General features: G+C 39.5%; 1 protein-coding gene across 3 annotated transcripts; it reads right to left on the reverse strand.

Moving 5' to 3' along the window:
* Positions 1-1,203: 1,203 nt before the first annotated feature.
* phka2 (phosphorylase kinase, alpha 2 (liver)) lies at positions 1,204-27,990 on the reverse strand. 3 transcript variants are annotated; one of them, XM_048172493.1, is made up of 32 exons: positions 27,292-27,990; positions 24,757-24,915; positions 22,501-22,548; positions 22,192-22,360; positions 21,184-21,266; positions 21,022-21,102; positions 20,851-20,949; positions 14,762-14,908; positions 13,580-13,633; positions 13,368-13,490; positions 13,151-13,246; positions 12,747-12,854; positions 12,025-12,103; positions 11,149-11,283; positions 10,904-11,013; positions 10,654-10,798; positions 10,484-10,562; positions 10,250-10,386; positions 9,124-9,294; positions 8,929-9,029; positions 8,696-8,829; positions 8,417-8,573; positions 6,563-6,642; positions 6,390-6,468; positions 6,159-6,288; positions 5,979-6,080; positions 5,761-5,879; positions 5,623-5,646; positions 5,314-5,367; positions 4,098-4,325; positions 3,643-3,843; positions 1,204-2,517 (listed from the first exon to the last, which is right to left on the reverse strand). In XM_048172493.1, exons 1-32 carry the CDS (start codon positions 27,367-27,369, stop codon positions 2,344-2,346), a joined length of 3,684 nt encoding a protein of 1,227 aa, XP_048028450.1. In that variant the 5' UTR covers positions 27,370-27,990; the 3' UTR covers positions 1,204-2,343. The 3 variants fall into 3 exon arrangements, with proteins under 3 accessions (XP_048028450.1, XP_048028451.1, XP_048028452.1); XM_048172494.1 differs by lacking the exon at positions 5,623-5,646; XM_048172495.1 differs by lacking the exon at positions 5,314-5,367.
* Between the last annotated feature and the right edge of the window lie 5 nt (positions 27,991-27,995).

Raw genomic sequence — 27,995 nt, forward strand, 5'->3', positions numbered from 1 at the left:
GCTTGCAAAATAAGGTATACTGCTTAGCTTTTTAACCCCTTCAGACCTGAATTATGTTCCACTGAGCACAATTTTTTTTATCCACTTGATATTTGCTCTTCTTTAATGTATTAATGAGTCTAAAAAAAAAAAAAAATTGTGCAAACTCATTTTTTTATTAGTTTTTTTTTTTTCATGTCCACTGGACATCAGGGCTCAAGCAACAAAAAAATTGTCATATTTTAACCATACAGTTCTTATGAGCTAGAGTTCAAACATAATATGTGAACTATAGCATTGAATATTTTGAAAAGAACACACACTGTAACAAAGAGCAATGCAATAAGAATGTAGAGAAAATGTAAGATGATAAGATGAATTCTCAAAAAAACTTGTTTTATTATTTTTGTTGTTTGCAGTGGGTGAATGGGAATATGTATGTATATGTCTGTGTGTGCTGTGTGTATTTGGTGTTTTTGATACATATATGATTGTGTGCATATAACATCAGGGCATCAGTGTGTGTGTGCGCGTATGTGTGTGTGTGTGTGTGTGTTGCAGTGTATGCACTCATTTCACATTTGCCATTTCTGTTTTTACTAATGAAAAACTGAATGACAGCTTATGATCACAACATAGAAGACAAAATGTTTGCAAAATCAGAAAAAAAAATTTAAAAAATTATTTGATTAAGGCCCAATGTCCATTGTGATGGACATCAAACTTCAAAAAAATCCTGTGTTCTTCAGCTCTGAAAGATTTTCAAATTAACTTTGAATATTATCACTTGATATTATTAATAGGTGCAAGCTGATGATGCCATGAACATAAATCTTCATATAAAGGTAAAAAAGGAGCTCCTCCTCCTCCTCCTGTCTAGTTGGTTAGCCATGCCTGTTTTTTGTGATGCCTGAAGCACAATCAGATTAAGTTCTGGGTCATTCTTTCATTGTGATTGGTAGATCAGGGACTAATCAGTGACCAGGCAGTACTTATATTATAAAAACATAAAATCTTATTGGTTTAAACCAAAATCCATGTGATGTCCATTCCAATGGACGCAGGGTCTGAAGGGGTTACGATAAGATTTTTAAAATAACTGTAAACGTTTACTCTTAACTTCGTAAATTCCTAATTACTTTAAAAAGTGTCCCACGATTCATTAGCATATACTTAAACATTATAACCAGAAAATCCACAACATACAGCCAGGAAAAGCCATGGTTAATTAGAAACAATTAGATTTTATTTGTCTGTGGTTATACAAATTCTTAATGGGGGTTAAAATACAGTACTTCCCTTCAAAAGTAGTAATTATACGTAAAGAGAAACAAAACAAAATGTAAAAATCAATTGGTCAAACACAAATATCTCAACTGTCAATATCCATGAAGAAGAATGCCCTTTTGCTTTTCAAATGTCACAGATCGGAACATACTACAAAACCTAAAACATTTTTCCATAATGTAATTGCTAAATCCATCATATTTATCTTAATTTTCTCTGTTAACTGCCCCCGATAAAATGAATGAAAATACATTTCTGATATCAACCTATGTATTAACCTGTTTTCTGCTCACTAAATAATAATTCAAATACCTTATTTGGCCGGTTACCTGTACAAAAAAAAAAAAAAAAAAAATCACAGCTTTGAATTGCACATGCTAGGCTTTACCATGAGTTATAAAAATGTTGCATTTTTCATGCAAAGTACAGACTATGATTTCATTTTTTCACAAGATTCTCAGAGGCATTACATTTTGTATTGCCTGTATGTTTACTGTATGTTTCTTTGAATAAGAAGCACCTGTTAAATAACACATTGCAGAGTAATTTTATAATGTAATAACAAGCTATAAGATATTGTTCATAGGAAAACACAAGTCTCAAAGCTTACAGTAATGCAACACAATGTTCTCTTTAACTAGAGTAAAGATCACCGGACCTTTAAGTGGCCTATATAGACATACAATTTAAGCTCCAATTTAAATAAAATAAAACACATTTCTACGAACATAAAATGATAAAATATTTAAAATGAGTTAGCCAACCAACCAACCCCCCCCCAAAAAAACTTAAAATAACATAAATTTTAAACCATCGGTTTAAATTAATTATTATTAATTATTTGCATTTTACAGTTTTTAAACAGAATTGTATACTTCAAACACAGAACAGCACAGTGGTCCATTAGCCGCAGTCTGTAAGCTTCACAACATATCCTGTGGCATTTTAGTGGCTTCCCTGTTGATGCTTGTCCTTTGCTACTGAACTGAGGTCAACTGTATTTTTTCACTGTTAGATTTAATGAAACTGGTCATAGATCAGTCCTGAAGGTCACAAATTTTCTGGGAACTGCAGTCGTTACTGCATTAGACAGCTGCTGCTTGGCAGGAAGTCTTGAACATATGTGACCACAGCCTTGGAAAGATAAGTCATCGTACCATAGCTGCCGCTAGGAGCACTGTCATAAAAGAAGTTGCAGATTCCTGTGGCAGGATCTTTCTCCAAGAAATACTCATTGGCCCCGTTGGATCTCTGCAATGAAAACACATATGCAACAGTGTCCAGACTGTGCAAAGCTGGAATCTAGACAAAAGAAGGCCACTTTGACCAAGCTAAATATAAGAGTTTTGATCTGTTTAATGTTTTTCATCAGTAAATAATTGCCATAATTCCATTTGGGTTATTTCACAGTTTTGATGACATTAAGTGACATTTTATTATTATTATTATTATTATTATTATTATTATTATTATTATTATATGCCCTTTTTTGAAGTCTTGATTTTGTTTTTGGGGTCTACTAGAATAGGTTTTTCATGCTTGAATGTTCCAAGCATATGAGCGGATATCCGTATATGAGTGACCAACGGTGAGAGGTTTAGATAAAGGTTTGAGTGGCTAATAATCAGTTTAACCTGATAAAAAATATTTATTTAATGTTATCCGTGCTATATTTCATCTGCAGTAACAATGTGGACTTTTATAAAGATCAATTTGGCCAACTTTTAAATGCATCACTATGCAATTAATATGAGGAGAGTTCTCTGCATGAAAGACCTGCAACTGCAGAACAACGTGCTACTGCAATCTCTCCGATACGGTAGGAAATTAAATGAAATGTGGAGGACTTAGTATGATTGACAGGCCAGTTTACAGTGACAGGATGCGACAGGGAGCAAAGACGCAATTGTATGACGTGATAGTATGTCCCAAAATTTGTCTACTCTTTTGCTACACACTCAACAGTATGTGCTTTTTCTTCACAAAAAGAGTACATACTTTTAGGGCGTAGTATAAGTAGGCGAACTGGGATGCAGTGCAAGAGTTTCAACACACTTCCAACTCAAACTGGCCTCGCCCCCTTTTTTTGCACATGCTTTGGGCGGGAATTATTTAAATGAGGAATATTGTGGCATGTACGTTCCCGGAAGATAACTCAAGACTCCTTTTGGAGTGACTTTATGCTTTGTAACTTTGCAGACCTTTTTCATGCACAAACAGCAACATTACACATACACACTAAAAAAGCCTAATAGGACCCCTTTAATATTTGCTATATTATAGAAAATAGTAATAATAAAGAACAGGCAGGTGTGTACATACATGTGAACACGTAATGAGCAACACGTAACAGCATATAAAAAAGCACGATAATACCTGATCCTGCTGAAAGAGATCATTGGCCATGTGGACAATGCGGTCGATGTGAATAATTCCACCAATACTGGGAATCTCCATGTCGGCCACAAGCATCAGCACCATAATGGCCTCCACCAGCAGCTGTCTGTACTCCGGCTGTGGGACATGATTCAGTACAGACTCCACATGCACTGCAAATTTAATCTCTCCCTCTGTCATCTACAATAATGCACACAGACAATGTACACGTTTATGGGTATTTAAATGAAAATTGCAGGTTCACCTTTCAATATAATATAGTACAGCAATATAAAACATAATACTTCAATATATAAATACCTTTCAAAGGTTTGGGGTTGGTTAGATTTTTTAATGTTTATGAAAGAAGTCTCTTACACTTACCAAATCTGCATTTATTTGATCACGTAAAAACGGTACATTATAGTGTGTATGTGTGCAGGAGGCGGATGTACCTCACTGGTGGTGGAGGAAGGCAAGACGTATCCGGCAATGGAGAGGCCGTGACATTTCTGGAGAATCTTCCAGACTTTCTGGTAGAAGCCCATGGGCACCCTGTTTATGGCCCCGTCTAATCTGCGTCTCCTCAGCCACTGGCCCTGGCGCTCCTCCCACTGCAGGTGTGAGTCGCCTGTACCGGTCGGAGACAGGATCCCACTGGGAGTGGAGGGACTGCTGCATCGCTACAGACATTCATACATTTGCATTGTCAGTATATCAAAAGATACAAAGGCAGAGCTAACATTGTGGGACGTCGGCTTTAAAGTGACAGCTCAAGTCAGCACATAAAACAGTTAAAAGCATGCTTCAGGTTTAGTAAGCAAGATCTAGGATAAACATAGCTAAAGATGTCATTATGTCAGCCCATGCTAAGTGAGTGAAATGAGCACAAGACAAGACTGAATTGTGACACATATTACAAATGTTATGGCTGCAAGTTTGTCCCATTTCAACTCAGAAAAATAATCTGAAGCACTGAAAAAAACTAAACTGAAAATTTGAGCAGAACACACCCCTCCAAGTTGGATTAACCTTTAGTCTTTTAAAATGACTGATGTAAAAAAAATAGTATTTGACATAGTGGAGAGCAGGGGTTAACTATGGAAGCTTGTTTTCACCACTGAATAAAAAATAAAAAAGGTAATTGTGACTTTTTATCTCACAATTCTGACCTTTTCTCGCTAATTGCGAGTTTACATCATACACATCTGACTTTTTTCTCAGAATTGCGTGATATAAAGTAGCAAATGTGAGATATAAAGGCAGAATTGTGAGATATAAATTCACAATTACGAGTTATAAAGTCAAAATTGCATGATATATAAATCACAATTGCGTTTTTCTCAGAATTGTGTTTATATCTCGCAATTCTGACTTTATAACTCGTGATTGCGACTATATCACACAATTCTGACTTTATAATGCAATTGAAACCTTATATCATGCAATTTTGACTTTATAACTCGCAATTGCCTGTTATAAAGTCAGAATTGTGAGGTATAAATTCGGACTTTATTTCTTGCAAATGCGAGTTTATATCACGCAATTCTTAGAAAAGAAGTAAGAACTCTGAGATAAAAAGTCGCAATTACCTTTTTAATTTTTTTATTCAGTGGCGGAAACAAGCTTCCATAGATAACAGAGGGTTTTGGTAGGTTTTTTGCGAGTTACCGTGGAACGAGGGGATGTGAAATTACTGCTGATGGAATGACTGCTGGTAAAGATCTATGAGGATAAAAGCAGAACATACAAACATTTAAAATGAACATAAGAATGGAAAGTATTTCAGACGAATGAACATTTGAGGCATCATACAGAGAGGCTTACAATCAAAAAGATGCTTCAAGATGTGTATGATACGGGCAAACTGAATATTACTCAGAAGTTTCATGATTCGACAAATGTGTTGTGACATCAAGCTACTCTAAAATATTAGCACAGCATGCCTGAAAAAAAAACAATTTTACAAACTCAACCCACGCTTATGGGTCTGGAGTCATCGAGCTGAAAACAAAATAATATAAATGTTATTTAATGTACACTAGTAAAGAAATCTGTTTATAACATCTTAAATGACACGGTAAATATATAATAATATATGAAATATAAAAACTCCACCTGTTTGATTTCAGTCTTGAGTTTTCTGATGCCTGTGCGCTCGGTCTTGGTGGCCCCCGTGTGTCCGAGCTCATGGATGGAGATGGCAGGACTGGTAGCTGAAGACTGAATCGGACGCACTTTCACACAACACAGGGAAATGATTAAAGACCATAACAGACCAGCAGAAACATTTGCTGGAGTAAATAGCATGAAAATTACAGTGGATTATTACTCACTGCTCCTCTCTACACCAAACTCTTTCCCGCTCAGGATGTGATGTAAGAGATTCTTCATGTCAAATGGACTGAGGCTCATCAGGCTCTCTGACGCCTCCTCACCTGTAGAGATCACACGGACAGATTCTTTGCAGTGAATGTAAGCGGATGAAAAGATTTGCATCGCCTGATTGGCTGTACCTGAGCAGTGTAGACTGCGAGCAAGTTCTGTAGCCATCACTTGCATGATGAGCCCGATGCGCAGACGCAGCATATCTCCGAATAGAGATGGCTGAGAGCGCACATACATGGCCAGATACACCATGATCTCCTGAATTCAGACGTTTAATAAGTGAATTGAGTAGATAAAGTTTACCAAATGTTGAGTGGAAAAAATAGGAAGATCACTTTAATGCTTAAAATTAGGACTACCTGTGTGAGCACTGCAATGCTGATGTCTTGTCCGCTGGCTTCATAGATCAGGCTAATCAGTTCCTCGGGTGGAAGAGGACTACAAATAAGAGAATTGGTTAAGTAATATGATAATATTAAAATTATTTAAAAAGGAACATCTAAAATGACTAGAGGCAACTAAAGTCACTCACACTGTGATGACCTTCTCTCTGGGCTCAGGAGGAAGACCCACTGTTAGCTGTTTATGATGGGAGATCAGATCTGTGCAGGCCTGTGTGTATACAAACAAACAAACAAACAAAATTATTAGAGGCAAAATTGTTGGTCATGGAAATAATGCAATTGATGGTCAAACTGATATGAAATATTTTTGGTTTTATTTATGTTTTATAATTCTAATAATTTATATTTTATGATGGATTTTCATAGTTTAGGATTAAAATTTGAGTCTGGAAAATGATTAATAAATGAAGGGAAAAGTTTCCAAGACAGTTTTAAAATCTGACATTCACATTCATTACTGTTCAAAAGTTTGGAATTAATATGATTTTTTTTAAAGGTGCCATCGAATGTTTTTTACAAGATGTAATATAAGTCTAAGGTGTTCCCTGAATGTGTCTGTGAAGTTTCAGCTCCAAATACCCCATAGATTTTTTTTATTAATTTTTTTAACTGCCTATTTTGAGGCATAATTAGAAATGCGCTGATTCAGGTTGCGGCCCCTTTAAATGCTCACGCTCCACGCCCACGGAGCTCGCGCTTGCCTTAAACAGTGCATAAACAAAGTTTACACAGCTAATATAACCCTCAAAATGGATCTTTACAAAGTGTTCGTCATGCAGACTGCATGCATGCGTCGGATTATGTGAGTATAGTATTTATTTGGATGTTTACATTTGATTCTGAATGAATTTGAGGCTGTGCTCCATGGCTAACGGCTAATGCTACACTGTTGGAGAGATTTATAAAGAATGAAGATGTGTTTATGCATTATACAGACTGCATGTGTTTAAAAAATGAAAATAACGACGGCTCTTGTCTCCGTGAATACAGTAAGAAACGATGGTAACTTTAACCACATTCAACAGTACATTAGCAACATGCTAACGAAACATTTAGAAAGACAGTTTACAAATAAAACTAAAAATATCATGTTATCATGGATCATGTCAGTTATTATTGCTCCATCTGCCATTTTTCGCTGTTGTCCTTGCTTGCTTACCTAGTCTGATGATTCAGCTGTGCACAGATCCAGACGTTAATACTGGCTTGTCTAATGCCTTGAACATGGGCTGGCATATGCAAATATTGGGGCGTACATATTAATAATTACGTAACAGTCGGTGTTATGTTGAAATTCGCCTGTTCTTCAGAGGTCTTTTAAACAAATGAGATTTATATAAGAAGGAGGAAACAATGGAGTTTGAGACTCATTGTATGTCATTTCCATGTACTGAACTCTTGTTATTTAACTATGCCATATATAAATTCAATTTTTCATTCTAGGGCATCTTTAAAGCAACAAAGTAATTAATACTTTCAACAAATTGTTCGAAAATGACAGTAAAGAAATTTATAATGTAATAAAAGATTTCTATTTCAATAAATGTAGTTCTTTTGAACTTTCTATTTATCAAATAAATAAATAAATTATATCATGATAATAAATATCATGCTTTCCAAAATTTTAAGCAGCACAACCATTTTCAACATTGATAATAATAAGAAATGTATCTTGAGCACCAAATCAGCATATTAGAATGATTTCTGAAGGATCATGTGACACTGAAGATTGGAGTAATGATGCTGAAAATTCAGCTTTGCCATAACAGGAATAAATCATATATAGTTGTAATAGTTGTAATAGTTAAAATAGTTGTAATAATATTTCAAAGTATTACTGTTTTTACTGTATTTTTTATCAGTTTTTACTGTATTTTTTATTTTTTTATAATTTTATTTATTTATTTATTTATTTTTATCAACCCGTGAAACATAATGTGATTGTAACTGATAAAAACGTATTAATTGACATGAGGTCTCACTTCAGCAAGGACTTCCACCCTCTTCTTCAGGATGCCTGAGATGTAGCGGATGAGGCCCCATTCCTTACACGCTCCCGCCCGAACATAAAGCTCCTCAAGAAGAGAGCGAACCGTCGCCTCACCTTGTCCTGACAGATTTACCACCCAATCCGGACCTCTAAACACACAAAAAAGACCAGGAAGAGAGCGCTTTAATGATTGATTTCAGTTAAAATGGCTGTGTTAAATAACAAAATATTAGAATGGATATGCGCAGATTATTTGTATGGATGGTCTCACTTCATAGCATAGAGGACATAGAGGATATCTGCCTGGTCCTGAAGGGTTGGACAATGCTTTAGCTGATCGACCAGATAAGCAAAGTCTGTGTTCCCATGAGAATCATGTGGCAAGTGCAGGTTAACACTATCAGCCTAGAGTTTTTGCAGACAAAACCGTTACCACACATATATCATACAAATGCATTCATTTTATTCTCCTCACTTTATGTTTGCTGGAGTGTGTGTACTTGCCTTGGTGTGATGAGTAACATTGTGCTGAGCAACATCCAGCAGGTTCAGAGACTTCCTGTGTTTGCTCATGATGGGGGCAACAGGCAAATACATGGAAGACTCTGAAAAGCACATCATATAATGAGATAGCCAGCCGTCCTCTAAAAGAAAGCATGAAATTAACTTAATAATTAAAGATCGACCTTGAAGGCTTACTGGGCATGTTGTGGCCCTGAACCTGGGCCATGAAAGAAAGGATGTCCCTGGTGGTGTGTTCAGCACTGAACACGTGGTGCTGCCCCCTCTGGATGGGAGGTAGATGGCATTTTGTGGCAGTGCTGTGCAACAGATCTGTGAGATACTGGTCAAACATGTCTCCTGAACCTCCTGCAAGAAATAAATTATAAATAAATTAATTAAATACTAAAAAATAAAAAAGTGCATTTAGCCATCACAACATTACAATGTACAGTATGGAAAATGGATATTCACTTTGAGATTTGCTAAAGATTACATTTATCAGTGTTAAATTCTTAAATTATTGTTAAATGTATTTATTTTTTTTAAAGATTAACTTTTGAGCTAACTTCTGATTATCTAAGTGAGCTTATGGGTAAACTGTAAAAATACATGTTTTAAAATGCTCTAAAGTCAGTAGATAACCAATATACAGTGTATTATTTAAATACTATTATAGTATTTATTGATATTTTGAATTAGCTTTTATTTAATAGTTTTATTTTAATTTTAGTTTATTTTTTTGTCATTTTTGTTATGTGCTTTTGTCATTTTTATTATTTTTTTTAATTTTAATAAAATATTAAAATATTAATATTTAATTTTAATTTTCTATTTAGCTTTTATTTATATTTATTAAAGTTGACATTTTATTCATTTAATTTGCCAAAGCAATAATTCAGATTTTTTAGAATTTTTTTAAGTTTAGGTTTTTCATGTAATATTATATTTTATTTTAGGTTACACTTTATTTTTAAGGTGAAGTAGTTACATTGTACTTACTCAGTTAAGCACTGGGCAAATGTAATTAACTACATGTACTTACTATAGCATAACAATTAGGAGTAGTGTTTGGTTTAGGTTAAGTTACTTGTAATTGTGCATAATTTAATGTTATTACTATAGTATATACATGTAGTAATGTGTAACTATGTGACCTTATGAAAGACCCAATGAAAGACCATCAGTTTGACCAGCACTAACCAGCAAAATCCAACCTTGATCCAACATCAATTAACTAATCTGGTCTTTTCAGCAAAGTACTGATATATTTTTGGGGGACAGACTATTTCCAAAGCAGCTGTGTGTGAGTCAGTAGGGATACCTGAGGGCCCAAAACTCTCTTCTTCCTCTTCCTCCTCATCCTCCTCTAGCAGATTCTCTTCAGAGTCTGCATCCAAGAAGCTGAGTTGGGTGTGGAAGGAGGTGGTGAGGAACGAGGAGAGGTTTGCCATCTGCACCCTAAACAGTAAAGGTATTTTGAAATTAACCACATTTGTGCCTTAAACATCATACAATACATATTTCTTTTTATTATTATTGTCACAAATTGTCTGACCTTGCACCCGCAAAGTAGCCATCTTGAAGCTTCCGCAAGGTGGACAGAATACAGGGGTCAATACTGTCACCATCTTCAACTGGACCAATAACAGAAACAAAGAGACTGTTAATATTATTTTTTGCAGATTGCCTCAATATGTTCTGAGGAGAAGCAAGAAGATGTTTTACCCAGCATGCTCTGCGTAATAGGGAACGTGAGGGTAGGTCTTCCAGTCATCCGCCAGCAGGAAGACAGGTAAGCAAGCTCTGTCCGCAACATCTCAACAATCATCTGGTTATCCAAGGCCAAATAGAAGTGATGCTGGTCAATGAACTATGAGAGGAAAAAAAACATAGTTATAATGATTTTATTAGACTTTACAGTATATGCATATATTTGCAGTCTAACTTCCTGCCATGTGAGATCATTTTTATTTACCTGTGGAGTGAATGTGTAAGTACCATTTCTGAGCTCATAAAACTTGGAAGTCCCCAGGACACCGATGTGCCTGTATGGTCGCCCGCTCAGATTCAGTTTTTTATAGTTACCTGTGCAATGGAGAAAGGAATTTAATTTTGTATCCTAGAACCTTAAAGACCTTCTTCTTAATGCAATTTTGCAGATGTAGCCATTTACTCCATCTAGCTTTGTCCTGTTAGTCAAATTTAGATCTGAACACTTACCTAATTTCACATAAATGTGGCTCAGGATGCGAGCTGGCATGACCCGGATGGGCAAAACATCAGAGACCGTCTGAACCTCAATCCCATGATCCCTCAGCAGCTGCTGGATCTGCACTGACTCAGCCACTACACTCACTAAACACAACAAATAGAGCTGCTAGCAAAAGGTCAATTTTCTCTGTTCAGCAAATTATAGTGTCAAGATTCAAATTCAAAATTGAGTTTCAAGTAATGAACTGAATCTACTTCAGCCCAAAGCAACCAGGTGGGTCCTTCCTACTATGTGGCAGATTCTCATATCCCCTAATATAAAATATTAAATATTAAGAAAATATTAAGCTCACATATTTTACTGATAGAAATCATATGATCATAACCATATTAGTGTATATTATATATGTTTAACATGAAAATCAACAGGCTAAACATATGTATTAGCAATGAGTTCGATGATAATTGTTTTGTCTCACTTAAACACAGTGATCATTGCTCAATTTGTTAGATATCATAGAAATCGGTATGATAATATCATCATTTAAAAAGTTAATTCATTCTCATATGAGCCGTCACTTCCTTACTGAGCAACTTTTGCCCTTTATCTCTTTATTTCCTTTATATCCTGTATCACTATATATCTTGTTAATTTTGTTGTAAAACTATTGTGTAATTAATCAAACTATACTGCAATTAAAAAAGCAAAAGTGCCTGAGCTTAACCAAAATATATTTCTAAAAACCTTGCATATACCATTCCCCTGAATTACAGATCAGATTAAAAGGTAATAACAGGTACAAAATTTAAGATATTGTACAAATAGGCCTGTGTCTTGCATTACTGTCTATATTCCTTATAAAATAGGAAATAATATTCACAAACCTTGCACAACAACATCTGGCTTGAATTCTTTAGAAAATCGCCTATTAAGAGGATCAATCTCTCCAGGGGCCAGAAATCCCTGATAAAAAGGAGTCATTTGTCAAATAATAGTAAAAGGAGCAGAACAGATAAAACATAAAGGACTGCACAAGAAACACTGAGATAAATATCTAGATGGCATAGACTGATAGATCCTTTACATGCAATCTGCAAGCTATCACACCACTACCACATGGCAAGCTGATTGACCTCTACTGATTCTGCAGCCAAATGAGATTGCTTGCTCAACATTCAAATAGTCTGGTTCAGTGTTTGATGTAAGCTGGTCCTGCAGCACGCTATCAGAGTTCCTCTGAAACCCTCCACCTCCCCCAGCTCCACCTGTCTAGATCTGCCTGGGAATTACATATGTCTATTCATGCAGCAGCATCATATCTTACATGCTCACAGCAGTGTATCTAATGTCAGTAGCAAGTCCATTATTGCTCTGCAGCAGCGGCATGCATAGCAGGTCTAGTCCGCAGAGACCAAATACATTAACATTGCCAAAACTGTCTCAGAGAGTTGTAATGACTGAACTCTATTTTGGCATTTCACATGTGCACTTAATCAACAAAGATACCAAAGGTAGCCCTTCAACATTTGACATGATATAACATTAATTTTCAGATTACATATAACGTGTTTAAGAAAGTAGATCCTGTCTTTCCAGGCTTCAGTACCTCAACCAGCAGACTGCCCAGGATATACAGTGACTGGCCCCACATATGCGGGAGCTGACCAGCGGCCACACGCTCCACAGAGCGAGGATTCCTGTACTCCTCCTCAACCTGAACAAGAAACAAACACACAGATGAGCAACAGATTAAAACATTTCACCCACAATTGCGTGTTGTCACAGTAACTGACCAAAGTGCAAACACTCATTCAACCTGAATTACTTCTCAGAACTGGCATACTTTGGTATAGATTTAATGTACAATTGCATCAGTATTTGACATAATAAATGTGTATGACAGCTCAGTATGATAAATGATAAATTGTTGCAGATGAAAATCAGACATTTATGAAATGTTCATGGTCCCGATCTGAGTAACTAAACTAGTTCTAAACAGTTTAAACTCACTTTATCAGCAGGTACAGCGTAGAGTTCAGGCACCAGACGAATCCCGTGTTTGCCCCTGATCAAAACTCCATCAAGAGCCTCTCTATATTCCTGCACCTATGAAGAATCACAAAGCCGTCAATCATTACTACATGCAGCCTCCATACTTCTCATTTGTTAGATTTACTACAGCTGCTTTCAGAATACAGGTGAGTATTACAGGATAGCCTGTTCATACCTGCTCATGGTCCTCATTGAAGATGCCATCAAGTATAAGGTATGTCCAAAACACTGGCCACTCACATTCAATGTTTTCAAAGAGCTTCAGCTCAGCTGGATCATAGTGAAGTCGAGTGGGGTCCTATAACAACCATAAAAATATAGAATGCATGCAGTCACATTATTAGAGAACTAGCCACAAAATACTTATTTTGTGAAAAATCTGCTTACCTCTTTTGGGGTCCTGTATCCATCTCGGATAAATCGACAACAGCCGTAACGTCCCTAAAATGATTAAAACATGCTTAAACTTGTAATAAATAAATAGCAACCACAGTTGAAAACTACAGAGCCAGAAACGTTTGTGTTCTCTCACAAAAGTATTGCGTTTTTTTTAATAATATGTGTGTGTGTCATGGGTAATTCCATCTCAAGTGGTCCTAAAATTGAAAAGTTGGTTGCTTGACCATTTTTAAAGGGATAGTTCACCCAAAAATGAAAATTTGATGTTTATCTGCTTACCCCCAGCGCATCCAAGATGTAGGTGACTTTGTTTCTTCAGTAGAACACAAATGATGATTTTTAACTCTTTTAACCATTGCCGTCTGTCAGTCTTATAATGTGAGTCAATGGTAACACAATTTATAAGAGTCAATAAACATGCACAGACAAATCCAAATTAAACCCTGCGGCTCGTGACGACGCATTGATGTCCTAAGACACGAAACGATCGGTTTGTGCGAGTAAACAAACAGTATTTATATTATTTTTACCTCTAATACGCCACTATGTCCAACTGCGTTCAGCACTCGGTTAGTGAGGTCTGATCGCGCTCTGACAATGGCAGTGATGTCTCGCGCATATACTTCAATGAGTGCTAGACATCACTGCCGTTGCCAGAGCGCAAAATCGATCGTTTCGTGTCTTAGGACATCAGTGTGTTGTCACGAGCCGCAGGGTTTAATTTGGTTTTGTCTGTGCATGTTTATTGACTCTTATAAATTGTGTTACCATTGACTCGCATTATAAGACTGACAGACGGCAACGGTTGGAGTTAAAAATCATCATTTGTGTTCTACTGAAGAAACAAAGTCACCTACATCTTGGATGCCCTGGGGGTAAGCAGATAAACATCAAATTTTCATTTTTGGGTGAACTATCCCTTTAAGTTTAAAGAATTCCCTCACACATTCTCGCCCCCATTAAAAAAATGAAGATATGTTTCAAATGTACAGGTAAAATGTTCTACATGTACATTATACTAACTAAGGTACCCCCCAGAAAAATCCTTAAATCCTTCCCATTATAAACTGAGCCTAAATGTGGAACCCTGAGCAATCTTCGATAAAAACTGTCCATTAGATCACTTAAGATGGATTGACCCGCATAGCCTTTTCCCTGACGCCACAGTACCTGCAGCTTGGTGATGATTTCACCCTTGGTGATGTTGGCCAGATCTGCATCCTCCACTGCAAATGCAGGAAAGGAGATCACAGAGAGCAGACCAGCATCTATCTCTTTAGAGGTGGAAGCTCGAGGCAGCATGGAGCACAAGATAGACTTGAAACACAATGAAAAACAAGATGTTTGACTTGGGAAATCTTATTGATTGGAGAAACAATTTTAAATGTGAATCATTCACTTAAATACTTAAGCATAAACCTGGGCTGCATCATAAACCTAAGTTGATCATAGGGTGTGTTCACACTTGTCATGTTTGGTGCGATTAAAAGGAACCCTGGTGCAATTGCTCTGTTAGTGCGGTTCATTTGAACATATGTGTGTCAGGGATCTGTGAGGGAGGACTCAAACGCAGGATGAGTTTTACAGGTTTATTGACAAACTGGGAATATAGAGGGTGTGGAGGTGAACACAGTCCATACAATAGGAAGGGGGTGCGACACAAAGACGAGCACGCTGAGGGAACGGCCACTGAGAACAGCCCAGGTAGTAAGCAGGCCGGTGAGCATTGGCAGGTGTGCAGTATGAGGCCCAAAGATGTAGTGGGAGCCAGACAGGATCAAACAGCTTAAGCAGTTAGAACCATCAGAAACGATCAGGCACTGAACCGGTCTTGCTGCTTGTCGGGGAGAAGGAGCAGCCACAGGGATCCTCAGTCTGTAGGACAGGACAGGGGGAGACCAGAGACACTACGAGGACTAGACGAGACAGGTGGTTAGATGGTCTGGAACAGGGAAGACAACAATGGCAAAAAGGGATACGAGAAACTCCAACACAAAACGCTAAGAGCTTAGGAGAACAAAAGACTAGAACACAGGCACGAAGCTTAACGAACTGGCAAAGACATGAGGGAAAGAGTGCACAATATAAATGAGGCAAAGAACATGAGGAACAGGTGACAACACTTAGACAAACGAGGACTCAACAAGAAAGGGAGCAGGGAACAGGTGAAAACACTAATAACAAACAAGGACTGAACAATGACTAGAACAGAGGGCGTGGTGACAAACAAGGAGGAGGGAACAGAGGAGCACATGGCAGACACAAACACAGACAAAGCCATGTGCTCAGACATAACATAAACATGGAGACATTAAACAAAGACAAAACAGACAGGGCTGTCAGGGCAGAACCCTGACAGTACCCCCCCTCCAATGGACGCCTCCAGGCGTCCACACAGGGCGAAGGGGTCCAAGGAGGTACCAACTGGGAGGGTGGGTGGGGAACAAAACTGGAGGATCCTAACTGGCCAGGGAACACAGAGGGTGGAAAGGGGCGGGTGGGAACGGAACTGGGCATAAAGTTCTTGGCTGACCAGGGTGGTGCTGGCTTAGGAGAGCCATAACAACCAGCAAATACAGAGGGAGGGGAGGGAGGGGTGAAAACTTGACTGGGAGCACTCTTGGAAACAGGGACTGGTCTCACTGGTCTGGACCTCCAACTGGGCTTGGAGACACTGGCAGGATCAGGGGCAATGGCTGAAGTGACAGGGAAGGTGAGCGTCTTGGAAATGGGTTTGGAAACAGACCTTAGGGTACCCTTAGAACTAGACTTAAAATTATCCTCAGGGGCAGGAGCCAAAATTGGATCAAGCTCAGGAGCTAGAGAAATCTCTGTGACCGTTCTCTCTGGAGCTGTAACGGGCACTGTGATCGCTCTCTCTGGAGCTGGGGCAGGCTCGGTGAACGCTCTCTCTTGAGTGGTCTGGGTGAACGCTCTCTCTGGGGCTGGAGCGGTCTGGGTGAACGCTCTCTCTGGGGCTGGAGCGGGCTCGGAGAATGCTCTTTCTGGAGCGAGAGCGGGCTCGGTGAACGCTCTCTCTGGAGCGGGCTCGGTGAACGCTCTCTCTGGAGCTGTAATGGGTACTGTGATTGCTCTCTCTGGAGCTGAAATGGGCACTGTGATTGCTCTCTCTGGAGCTGAAGCGGGCTCGGTGAATGCTCTCTCTGGAGCGGGCTCGGTGAATGCTCTCTCTGGAGCGGGCTCGGTGAACGCTCTCTCTGGAGCGGGCTCGGTGAACGCTCTCTCTGGAGCGGGCAACGCAGCGGGCTCAGGAACTGCTCTCATCTGAGCGGGCTCTGGGGCTGCTCTTTCTGGAGTGGGCTCTGGGACTGAATCTCCCTTGGGAGCGGACTCGTGAACAGCTTTCTCAGCACTGGGCTCAGGGACAGCCCTCTCTGCAGCGGGCTCAGGAACTGCTCTCATCTGAGCGGACTCTGGGGCTGCTCCTTCTGGAGTGGGCTCTGGGACTGAATCTCCCTTGGGAGCGGACTCGGGAACAGCTTTCTTAGCAGCGAGCTCAGGAAAAACCTCATCTGAAGCAGGCTGAGGAATTGCTCTCAACAGAGCGGGCGTTGGGACTGCTCTCTCAGGAGCAGACTCAGGAATTCCTCCTGGAATTTCATCCTTTGTGGATACAACAGGAATCTTTACTGTGGACACAACAGGAATCTTTACTGTGGACACAACAGGAATCTTTACTGTGGACACAACAGGAATCTTTACTGTGGACACAACAGGAATCTTTACTGTGGACACAACAGGAATCTTTACTGTGGACACAACAGGAATCTTTACTGTGGACACAACAGGAATCTTTACTGTGGACACAACAGGAATCTTTACTGTGGACACAACAGGAATCTTTACTGTGGACACAACAGGAATCTTTACTGTGGACACAACAGGAATCTTTACTGTGGACACAACAGGAATCTTTACTGTGGACACAACAGGAATCTTTACTGTGGACACAACAGGAATCTTTACTATGGACATGAGACTTGTAAGACATTCAGAAAAAGCCTCTGCAGCAATGACTACAGGCAATTTGGGAATGGCTTCCTTGGACATAATAGCAGACATTGACTGACAAGGGACCTCTGTTAACATGACTGCACTGGTAGAAACGGTCTTGGAGGGCATGAATTGACTGACAGGTGGCTTAGAAAAAGTCACTGGACCTGATACCTCAGGGACCACCGGATCTGAGACCATCATAATAGGGTCCTCCAGGACCTCACGGTTCTGGGCACTCAGACTTGGGTATTCTCGGACCACTGGACTTGAGGCTTGAGATTGGGGGATAGTAGACTGCCTTGCATGGGTCTTTCTCTTCCGTTTGCGACGGGTCGATGGTGTGTGCCTGATCGCCTCTGTAGTATCTGCAGTTAACTTGGCTACCTCAGGCAAAACAGCAGTGACCTCTGTAGACTCAGCAGTGAATGAAGCTGACTCAGCAAACTCAGTAAGAGCAGGCTTAATTGACTGAGGGACAACACTTGATTTGACAGGCTCAGGAAAAACAGAAAAACTCTTGGCAGATACAGGGAAATCAGTGGTTAGTTCGGCAGATTCAGGAGTGGCTGATTTAGTACCCTGAGAAAAGACAGTTGATTTGACTGGCTTTGGAGTCACACAAGGGAAGTTCCTGGACAGGTCATGTCTGGCTAGAACACCCACTTCCGGTGTGACAGGAATGCCAAGCGGTCTTGAAATTGATTCCACTGGACTAGATGCTTCAGAAACTGCTGTGTTTGGGGCTTTAGAAGGAAGGGTATTAGACTGAATAACTATGGCCTCTCCGCTCCTCAGCTCTTGAGGGGTCAATGTTATGTGCTTGACCGCCTCTGTAGTATCTGTAACTGACTCGGCCAACACAGACGGCATAGTAGTTAACCCCATAGACTCAGCAATGACAAAAGCGGGTACAGCAGGATCAGAAATGACAGAAACAAATCTTGACTGATAGATGGCAGTGGTAGACTTCTCTGGCTCTTGGGCAGCAGAAGTAGACATTACAGTTTCTTGAATAGGGGTTGACTCAGATTGGGGAGATACTGGAACTGACCTGATGTATTGAGAGATGACGGTGCTTGTCTTGACTGGCTCCTGAATAACGGAAGCGGATGTGACTGATTCAGGAATGGTAGAATCGGATCTAGTTAACTCAGAAATGACTGGAACAGACTTGATTGCTTGGGGGATGACAGTGGTAGACTTGACTGGCCCTTGGGCAGCAGAAGTAGACGTTACCGTTTCTTGAACAGGGGTTGACTCAGATTGGGGAGATACTGGAACTGACCTGATGTATTGAGAGATGACGGTGCTTGTCTTGACTGGCTCCTGAATAACAGAAGCGGATGTGACTGATTCAGGAATGGTAGAATCGGATCTAGTTAACTCAGAAATGACTGGAACAGACTTGATTGCTTGAGGAAAGACTGTGGTAGACTTGACTGGCTCAGAGGTTATTGGAAGTGTCTCTGAGGTGGATGTGGTGGACTCAGTCACCCTCTTTCTGAACCTTAGCTTCTTGGTAGAAGTCAGAGGAGGATCAAAGACTTGACGTGACAGACGAGGAAGGGCAGGAGAATTGCTGCAGGCAGATACTAAACGACTAGACACTCTCCGTGGGCTGCGATGACGAAGATAGTTGATGAAACCCCAGAAATCTAGAACTCTGAGAGAATCCATCTCCCACGCAGGTAGGGGATCATCTAAGCAGGCGTTAAAGATGTCTTTGAGAGCCGCGTCATTGTAATCTAGCCCCCTAGACATAGTCCAGAATGTCTGGGCGAAGCATCCTATCTCCCAACCTTGTTGGCGAAGACGAGTCAAACCTTGATGACGAGCCACTCTCTCCCGGGCGTTAGCAGGTGGTCGGACTCTGATGCTCATCCTGCTGAGTCTTATACTGGCCAGTTCGTTCTGTCAGGGATCTGTGAGGGAGGACTCAAACGCAGGATGAGTTTTACAGGTTTATTGACAAACTGGGAATATAGAGGGTGTGGAGGTGAACACAGTCCATACAATAGGAAGGGGGTGCGACACAAAGACGAGCACGCTGAGGGAACGGCCACTGAGAACAGCCCAGGTAGTAAGCAGGCCGGTGAGCATTGGCAGGTGTGCAGTATGAGGCCCAAAGATGTAGTGGGAGCCAGACAGGATCAAACAGCTTAAGCAGTTAGAACCATCAGAAACGATCAGGCACTGAACCGGTCTTGCTGCTTGTCGGGGAGAAGGAGCAGCCACAGGGATCCTCAGTCTGTAGGACAGGACAGGGGGAGACCAGAGACACTACGAGGACTAGACGAGACAGGTGGTTAGATGGTCTGGAACAGGGAAGACAACAATGGCAAAAAGGGATACGAGAAACTCCAACACAAAACGCTAAGAGCTTAGGAGAACAAAAGACTAGAACACAGGCACGAAGCTTAACGAACTGGCAAAGACATGAGGGAAAGAGTGCACAATATAAAGGAGGCAAAGAACATGAGGAACAGGTGACAACACTTAGACAAACGAGGACTCAACAAGAAAGGGAGCAGGGAACAGGTGAAAACACTAATAACAAACAAGGACTGAACAATGACTAGAACAGAGGGCGTGGTGACAAACAAGGAGGAGGGAACAGAGGAGCACATGGCAGACACAAACACAGACAAAGCCATGTGCTCAGACATAACATAAACATGGAGACATTAAACAAAGACAAAACAGACAGGGCTGTCAGGGCAGAACCCTGACAATGTGAATGCTGTCATCCAAACCCTGGTGCGCACCAATCAAGCGGGCCAAGACTGCTGAAAAGATGGGTCTTGGTCAGCTTCCAAAACGAACTCTGGTGCGATTCGAATGATATATAAACACAACACAGACCAAAGACATGTAAATGAACCAAAAACAGAAAGATGAGACCCTAAAAAGACAGAATCCTCACGCATATCAGTTTTTCTCATCATAGTTGCGAGTTTGCCCATCACAGGCATAAAATCTGACCAATCAGGTTGTGAAAGTATCCCTATGCCTTTTGGTTCGGTATCTTTTGGTTCAATGATAAAATTGCCAATCTGAAAGCTAATCGGACCAGGACTAAATGTTTTTTTGTTTTCTTTTTTGGTCCGGACTAAGCGAACTGAACTACAAGTGTGAAAGCACCCATAGAGATCATTAGTGCCAATGGTTTCTATGATCTACTTAGACATAACGGCGCTCTTGGGAGACGCAGCCCTGGTCTGTACAAACTCTGATTAATTTACCTGACAATGTTCTACTTCATCTGGGAGAACATGAATGACTGATTTTGGGCCTCCGTGAGCTCCGAACAAGTCAAGCTCATCAATAGCCTCCAAAGCTGCCTAAAAACATGAATATCAAAATCAACTTCTGAAAGAGCAGACAGACTAAACGAGAACAGATAGCTCTCCTACCTTAGCCATTCCAACAGAGCTGCCGTTTAGTTCAGGAATTCCCTGATTCGTCTTGTCTCCTCTCTCCCACATCCCATAATCCTGCAGGGGAAAAAATGAACAGGACTGTGATGCCAGTTTGGCTCTGGTATATAACCTCTTGATAAACCAATGAGAACTCACAGCCACTTTGTAAGCTGCCTCAATGTAGAACACCAGGTTCTGGATAAACGCCACCTCGTCCAAGTTAGATATGATACGTAGACCTGCGATATGATTTCAACAACAATGAAATAAGAAATCCTACAGCACAACAAAAAGTACAACCATCAAAAGCTAAATTTAAGTCCCCATGGAATCAAAGCATTTTGTGCATGTGTGTTAGCTTTTAGGCATTTCTATACAGAATCTGTGGACTAGTTTTACATTTTCTGCTTTAGTTTTGGGGGAAATCTGCAGAATTCTGTGGAATGGATTTGCTAATCTCTGCTAACTGTGCTTTGCAGCTTAAAACATTTTAAATGTACCAAAGTAATTACTAATATTAATTATTTTGGTACATTTAAAAGTGTTTTCAGCTGCAAAGCATAGGTAGCACAGATTAATAAACAAAGGTGTAAAAGATGTGGAAAATTTGTCATTTCTGCACGTACAGATTCTTTGAGGGCCTAGCTACTCCTAAAAGTGTACAAAATTAGTATTTACCACTTTTACAAGTTTAACATTTACAGCCATTTCTCAAGAAAATTGACAATTTGATTACTATACAGTACATATTTTTGTCAAATCAAATGTTCTCTAGAAAGAAAATGCCTCTAAATATATGCATGTGACATGCAAAACCAAGTAGCAAATACAGTGATACATTTCATCTGGATGTCAACACAGGAAAGGCTGGTTTAAAAGCATTGTCCATCTAAAAATGAAAATTCTGTCATCATTTACTCACCCATGTCGTTCCAAACCTCAATGTCAAGAAAGAACATATTTTGAGGAATATTGGAAACCAAGCAGTTTTGGTGACTATTGACTTCCATTGTATTGACAAAAAAACCCACAAAACATCTTCTTTTATGTTCCACAGATGAAAGAAAATTATACAGGTTTGGAATGAGGGTGAGTAAATGTTTGAATGAATGAATATTCATTTTTGAGTGAACTATCTTTTTAAGGATCAATTGTTCTTCTCACCTGAAGCGGTCATCTGAGCCAGGATGAGCAGGTACAGAGATGTGGCATCGACTTGAAGGTGCCCCCACTGATCATCTCCAACCACAGTGGCACAGGTGGGTGTGTGATATTTGGCATGCAGGCAGTCCTTTGTGCTCTGTGTGTGTTTGAACTTCTCTACCTTTTCCACCTGCAGTAATATGAACATGCTTAGAGAGCTGATCGGATGTGTGCAGACATGAGCTCAATAAAGAATCAATGAACTAATGTATAAAATAAAGAATAAAAACTTTTATAGTTCAAATGGACAGGTTAAGTTAAATGCCGTACCTGTCTCATCATACACTGCAGCAGCCCCTGCATTAGCTTAACCACGCTCTGAAAAAACAAAATGTTATTAATAATGCGAGTAGTGATTTTATCGAGAAGGAGTGAGCAGCACAATATTTTGGATTTATTTATATTTACATATTTTACACAATATATTATTACAAATGAATACTTTTATTCAGCAAGGGAATATTAAATTGATAAAAAAGACAGTAAAACTATTTACAAAATGTTGCAAATTATTTCTATGCCAAATAAATGCTGTTCTTTTATCCTTTCTATTCATCAAAAAATTCTGAAAAATGTATCTTGGTTCCCACAAGCATACAGGTGCTGGTCATATAATTAGAATATCATCAAAAAGTTAATTTTTTTATTGTAAATTATTTTTAAAAATTGATTCCCTACATGTAAAGTAAAACATTTCAAAAACATTTTTTTTTTTTAATTTTGATGATTAGAGTGTACAGCTCATGAAAGTCCAAAATCCAGTATCTCAAAATATTAGAATATTTCCTAAGATCAATCAAAAAATGGATTTTCAAAACAGAAAAGTTCAAGCTCTTTAAAGTATGTTCATTTGTGCACTCAATACTTGGTCGGCAGCACATATTACAGCAAATGACTTGCTCCTAGCACAAATTACAGCATCATTGAAGTGTGGCATGGAAGTGATCAGCCTGTGGCACTGCTGAGGCACTATTGAGCCTTCAGATCATCTGTATATTGTTGGATCGACTGTTTCTCATCTTTCTCTTGATAATATCCCATAGATTCAGGTCAGGCATGTTGGCTGGCCAATAAAGCACAGTAATATCATGGTCAGCAAACCACTTGGAAGTGCTTTTTGCACTGTGGGCAGGTGCTAAAGTCCTGCTGGAAAAGGAAATCAGCATCTCCATAAAGCTTGTCAGCAGATGGAAGCATAAAGTGCTCCAAAATCTCCTGGAAGATGGCTGCATTGACTTTGCACTTGATAAAACACAATGGACCAACACCAGCAGACGTCACGGCCCCCCCCAAATCATTACTGACTTCAGAAACTTCCCACTAGACTTCAAGCAGCTTGGATTCTGTGCCTCTCCAGTCTTCCTTCAGACTCTGGGACCATGATTTCAACATGAAATGCAAAATTTACTTTTATCTGAAAAGAGGATTTTCGACCACTGTTCACTGTCCAGTTCTTTTTCTCCTTAGCCCAGGTAAGATGCTTCTGACGTTGTTTCTGTTTCAGAAGTGGCTTGGTAGCCCTTTTCCTGAAGATGTCCGAGTGTGGTGACTCTTGATGCGCTGACTCCGGCTTCATTTGACTCATTGTGAAGCTCTCCCAAGTGTTTGAATCGGCTTTACTTGACAGTATTCTCAAGCTTGCGGTCATCCCTGTTGCTTGTGCACCTTTGCCTACCCAATTTCTTCCTTCTAGTCAACTTTGCATTCAATATGCTTTGATACATCACCTTCTGTCACTTACTCTCTTTGGGGAGGGTGTCAATGATTGTCTCCTGGACCATTGCCAAGTCAGCAGTCTTCCCCATTAGTGTGGTTTCAAAGAACAAGAGATACCCGGAATTTATACTGTAGGGATGGTCATTTAATGAAACTCAAATGTAAATATTCTAATATTTTGAGATACTGGATTTTGGACTTTCATTAGCTGTACGCTCTAATCAACAAATTAAAAAAAAAAAAAAAAAAAAACTTTTGAAATGTTTTACTTTACATGTAGGGAATCTAGAATATATGAAAGTTTCATTTTTAAAAATAATTTACAATAAAAAAGTTTTTACGATATTCTAATTATATGACCAGCACCTGTATTAAGCAGCACATCTGTTTTCAAAATTGATAATAAGAATAAATGTTTCTTGAGCAATTCCTTGATGTTTTTAGAAATCAGCATATTAGAATGACTTCTGAAGGATCGTGTGACTGGAGTAATTGCATCACAGAAATAAATTACATTTTAAAATATATTAAAATAGAACACATTTATCTAAAATAGTAATAATATTTATCTGTTTTACTTCTTTGGAAAACATTGAACAAATGTTTGGCTTCCTTGTAAACATTAAAAAATCTTACCAACCCCAAACTTTTGAACATGAGTCAATCATAAGACTTTAAGACCACATAATAAGGTGTTACAGTGTTTGGTATGTGGAAGCAATCATCCAACAACATGTTATACACCACTCAACGACAATCTACTATTAAACAATGATGCAACAGATGGTCATGTATTGAAGTTCTAGTCACCTGTTCGAGCTCGTAGGCTTTGGCTTTGTCCTCATCGCGGTCTGCATTCTTGCGATAAGCCATGCCAAGGCCCCACACTGCCAAGATGCTGTAAACATTATCTCTGACCCAGGCATCCTTCTGCTGCTCACTAGCTGGCAGTAGACCAGTCACTGGATTCTATATGGAGAGGTAAAACCCATCTTTATTAGTTCAAATATATAATAGTTCAAATAATGAAATACTAGCTTGATCTGTTTGTTATGCTAATTCTTGGAGCATTGTATATATTATACTGAACAAAATTATAATATAAATTATAAACGCAACACTTTTGTTTTTGCCCCCATTTTTCATGAGCTGAACTCAAAGATCTAAGACTTTTTCTATGTACACAAAAGGCCTATTTCTCTCAAATATTGTTCATAAATCTGTCTAAATCCGTGTTCGTGAGCACTTCTTCTTTGCCGAGATAATCTATCCACCTCACAGGTGTGGCATATCAAGATGCTGATTAGACAGCATGAATATTGCACAGGTGTGCCTTAGGCTGGCCACAATAAAAGGCCACTTTAAAATGTGCAGTTTTACTGTATTGGGGGAGGTTCGAAAACCAGTCAGTATCTGGTGTGACCACCATTTGCCTCACGCAATGCAATACATCTCCTTCGCATAGAGTTGATCAGGTTGTTGATTGTGGCCTGTGCAATGTTGGTCCACTCCTCTTCAATGGCTGTGCGAAGTTGCTGGATATTGGCAGGAACTGGAACACACTGTCGTATACGCCGATCCAGAGCATCCCAAACATGCTCAATGGGTGACATGTCCGGTGAGTATGCTGGCCATGCAAGAACTGGGATGTTTTCAGCTTCCAGGAATTGTGTACAGATCCTTGCAACATGGGGCCGTGCATTATCATGCTGCAACGTGAGGTGATGTTCGTGGATGAATGGCACAACAATGGGCCTCATGATCTCGTCACGGTATCTCTGTGCATTCAAAATGCCATCAATAAAATGCACCTGTGTTCGTTGTCCATAACATACGCCTGCCCATACCATAACCCCACCGCCACCACGGGCCACTCGATCCACAACGCTGACATCAGCAAACTGCTCACTCACACAAAGCCATACACGCTGTCTGCCATCTGCCCTGTACAGTGAAAACCGGGATTCATCCGTGAAGAGAACACCAGATGCCACTGAATCTGAGTATTTGCCCACTCAAGTCGGTTACGACAACGAACTGCAATCGGGTCAAGACCCCGATGAGGACGACAAGCATGCAGATGAGCTTCCCTGAGACAGTTTCTGACAGTTTGTTCAGAAATTCTTTGGTTATGCAAACTGATTGTTGCAGCAGCTGTCCGGGTGGCTGGTCTCAGATGATCTTGGAGGTGAAGATGCTGGATGTGGAGGTCCTGGGCTGGTGTGGTTACACGTGGTCTGTGGTTGTGAGGCCGGTTGGATGTACTGCCAAATTCTCTGAAACGCCTTTGGAGACGGCTTATGTTAGAAAAATGAACATTAAATTCACGGGCAACAGCTCTGGTGGACATTCCTGCAGTCAGCATGCCAATTGCATGCTACCTCAAAATGTGCGACATCTGTGGCGTTGTGCTGTGTGATAAAACTGCACATTTTAGAGTGCCCTTTTATTGTGGCCAGCCTAAGGCACACCTGTGCAATAATCATGCTGTCTAATCAGCATCTTGATATGCCACACCTGTGAGGTGGATGGATTATCTCGGCAAAGGAGAAGTGCTCACTAACACAGATTTAGACAGATTTGTGAACAATATTTGAGAGAAATATGCCTTTTGTGTACATAGAAAAAGTCTTAGATCTTTGAGTTCAGCTCATGAAAAATGGGGGCGAAAACAAAAGTGTTGCATTTATAATTTTGTTCAGTGTATAGTGTTTTAAATATTAGATACCTCCTGAGAAAATGTAAAATCATATAATATATAATAAAAATAATCCAATATAGTTATGGTGATGACTTATTACTACTACTATTGATCCTACTACTACAGTTTCTTGTGTTGTGCATAAATCATCAGCTCTGCTTTTAACAGAATTCACATGCTGCAGATAATACAAATATTTCCCTCACTCACAGGTTATTTAAAGGTGACCTTTGTTCAAGCCTTATTTATTTTTAGATTCCTCCAAACAAAATGGCCCCAATGGTATAGAAGAATCTCAACCAGAAGATACTAGAAAGGCCTATGTTTTTATTTGAGCTGGATTTTTATTTTCACAATAAAGTGTTTCACCAGTCTCTTTTAATAATTCAGGTTAACATAACAAACAATATAGATCAGAGTACTGCAGAATAGAATATAATAAATATGCATAATATAGATTAGAACAGTAAAGTCAAACAGAATAGTACAGAATATAGCAAAATAATACAAAACAGAATAGAACAGCATGATATAATACACTACAGTAAAACAGAATAAGATGCAGACGAATAGAATAGAATAGAATAGAATAGAATAGAATAGAATAGAATAGAATAGAATTCTCAATCATGTTTTGAACAAACCTGGTGACATAATATTGTTTCGTGGACAAGTCTGGCAAATCCATCCAACCTCACTCCTGAATTACTGCGGCTCCTCATGCTGTCATCTATTTATGATCTTGACATGGAATTTAAGAAGATATGAAAGAGAAAACCTTCCGCTTCCCAGTCGATTACAGGAGGAGGAGAGCATGCAACCAGATCTTGTTACTGTATTAGTGATTCATGACTAGCCAAGTCATGTCCGCAATGTTGTCCATCCATTTACTTCACAATAAAAACGATTAAAATAATCAGGTTCACCACATGAACAGGCTTTTCAAAGTCATTAAACGCCCTTTTACCATTTTTAAGGATGTGTATTAAAGCTCTGTATGTTTGTTAAGTATTGTGCATCCCGCATGAATGTTGACAGCAAACCTGAGCCCGCCCACATGATGACGTACGGCAGTTTGAGTGACAGGAAAACAGGGAAGTTTAATACTCCTCTCGCCAGCATCCAGTGACGGACGGAAGATTTATAGTTATTTAAAACAAACATTCCAGTTCGTAAGAGCCTGTTTAAATTGTCAGTGTCATTTCTAATCATCCACACCTATTCCTCGTGATAAGCGCTACCAAACCGTTAATTAAAATCGTCATGTTTTGGGGTTTATAACGGTACAGTCCGTTTAGGTTCTCCTTTTGACATTGAGCTCTGGCTACGGTATGCGCTCTGGACCAAA

This window comes from Megalobrama amblycephala, linkage group LG21 (assembly GCF_018812025.1).
Source record: "Megalobrama amblycephala isolate DHTTF-2021 linkage group LG21, ASM1881202v1, whole genome shotgun sequence".
Classification (NCBI taxonomy): Eukaryota; Metazoa; Chordata; class Actinopteri; order Cypriniformes; family Xenocyprididae; genus Megalobrama; species Megalobrama amblycephala.

What these genes read in the sequence shown, in the direction of transcription:
- phka2 (XM_048172493.1), bottom strand. Translation starts at nt 27,369, where the DNA reads ATGAGGAGCCGCAGTAATTCAGGAGTGAGGTTGGATGGATTTGCCAGA. An exon ending in ACGCTGTACCTGCTGATAAA is followed by an intron (nt 12,855 to 13,150) that starts GTGAGTTTAAAC and finishes TTTCTTGTTCAG; the next exon opens with GTTGAGGAGGAGTACAGGAA. An exon ending in CCACATTTATGTGAAATTAG is followed by an intron (nt 11,014 to 11,148) that starts GTAAGTGTTCAG and finishes TCCATTGCACAG; the next exon opens with GTAACTATAAAAAACTGAAT.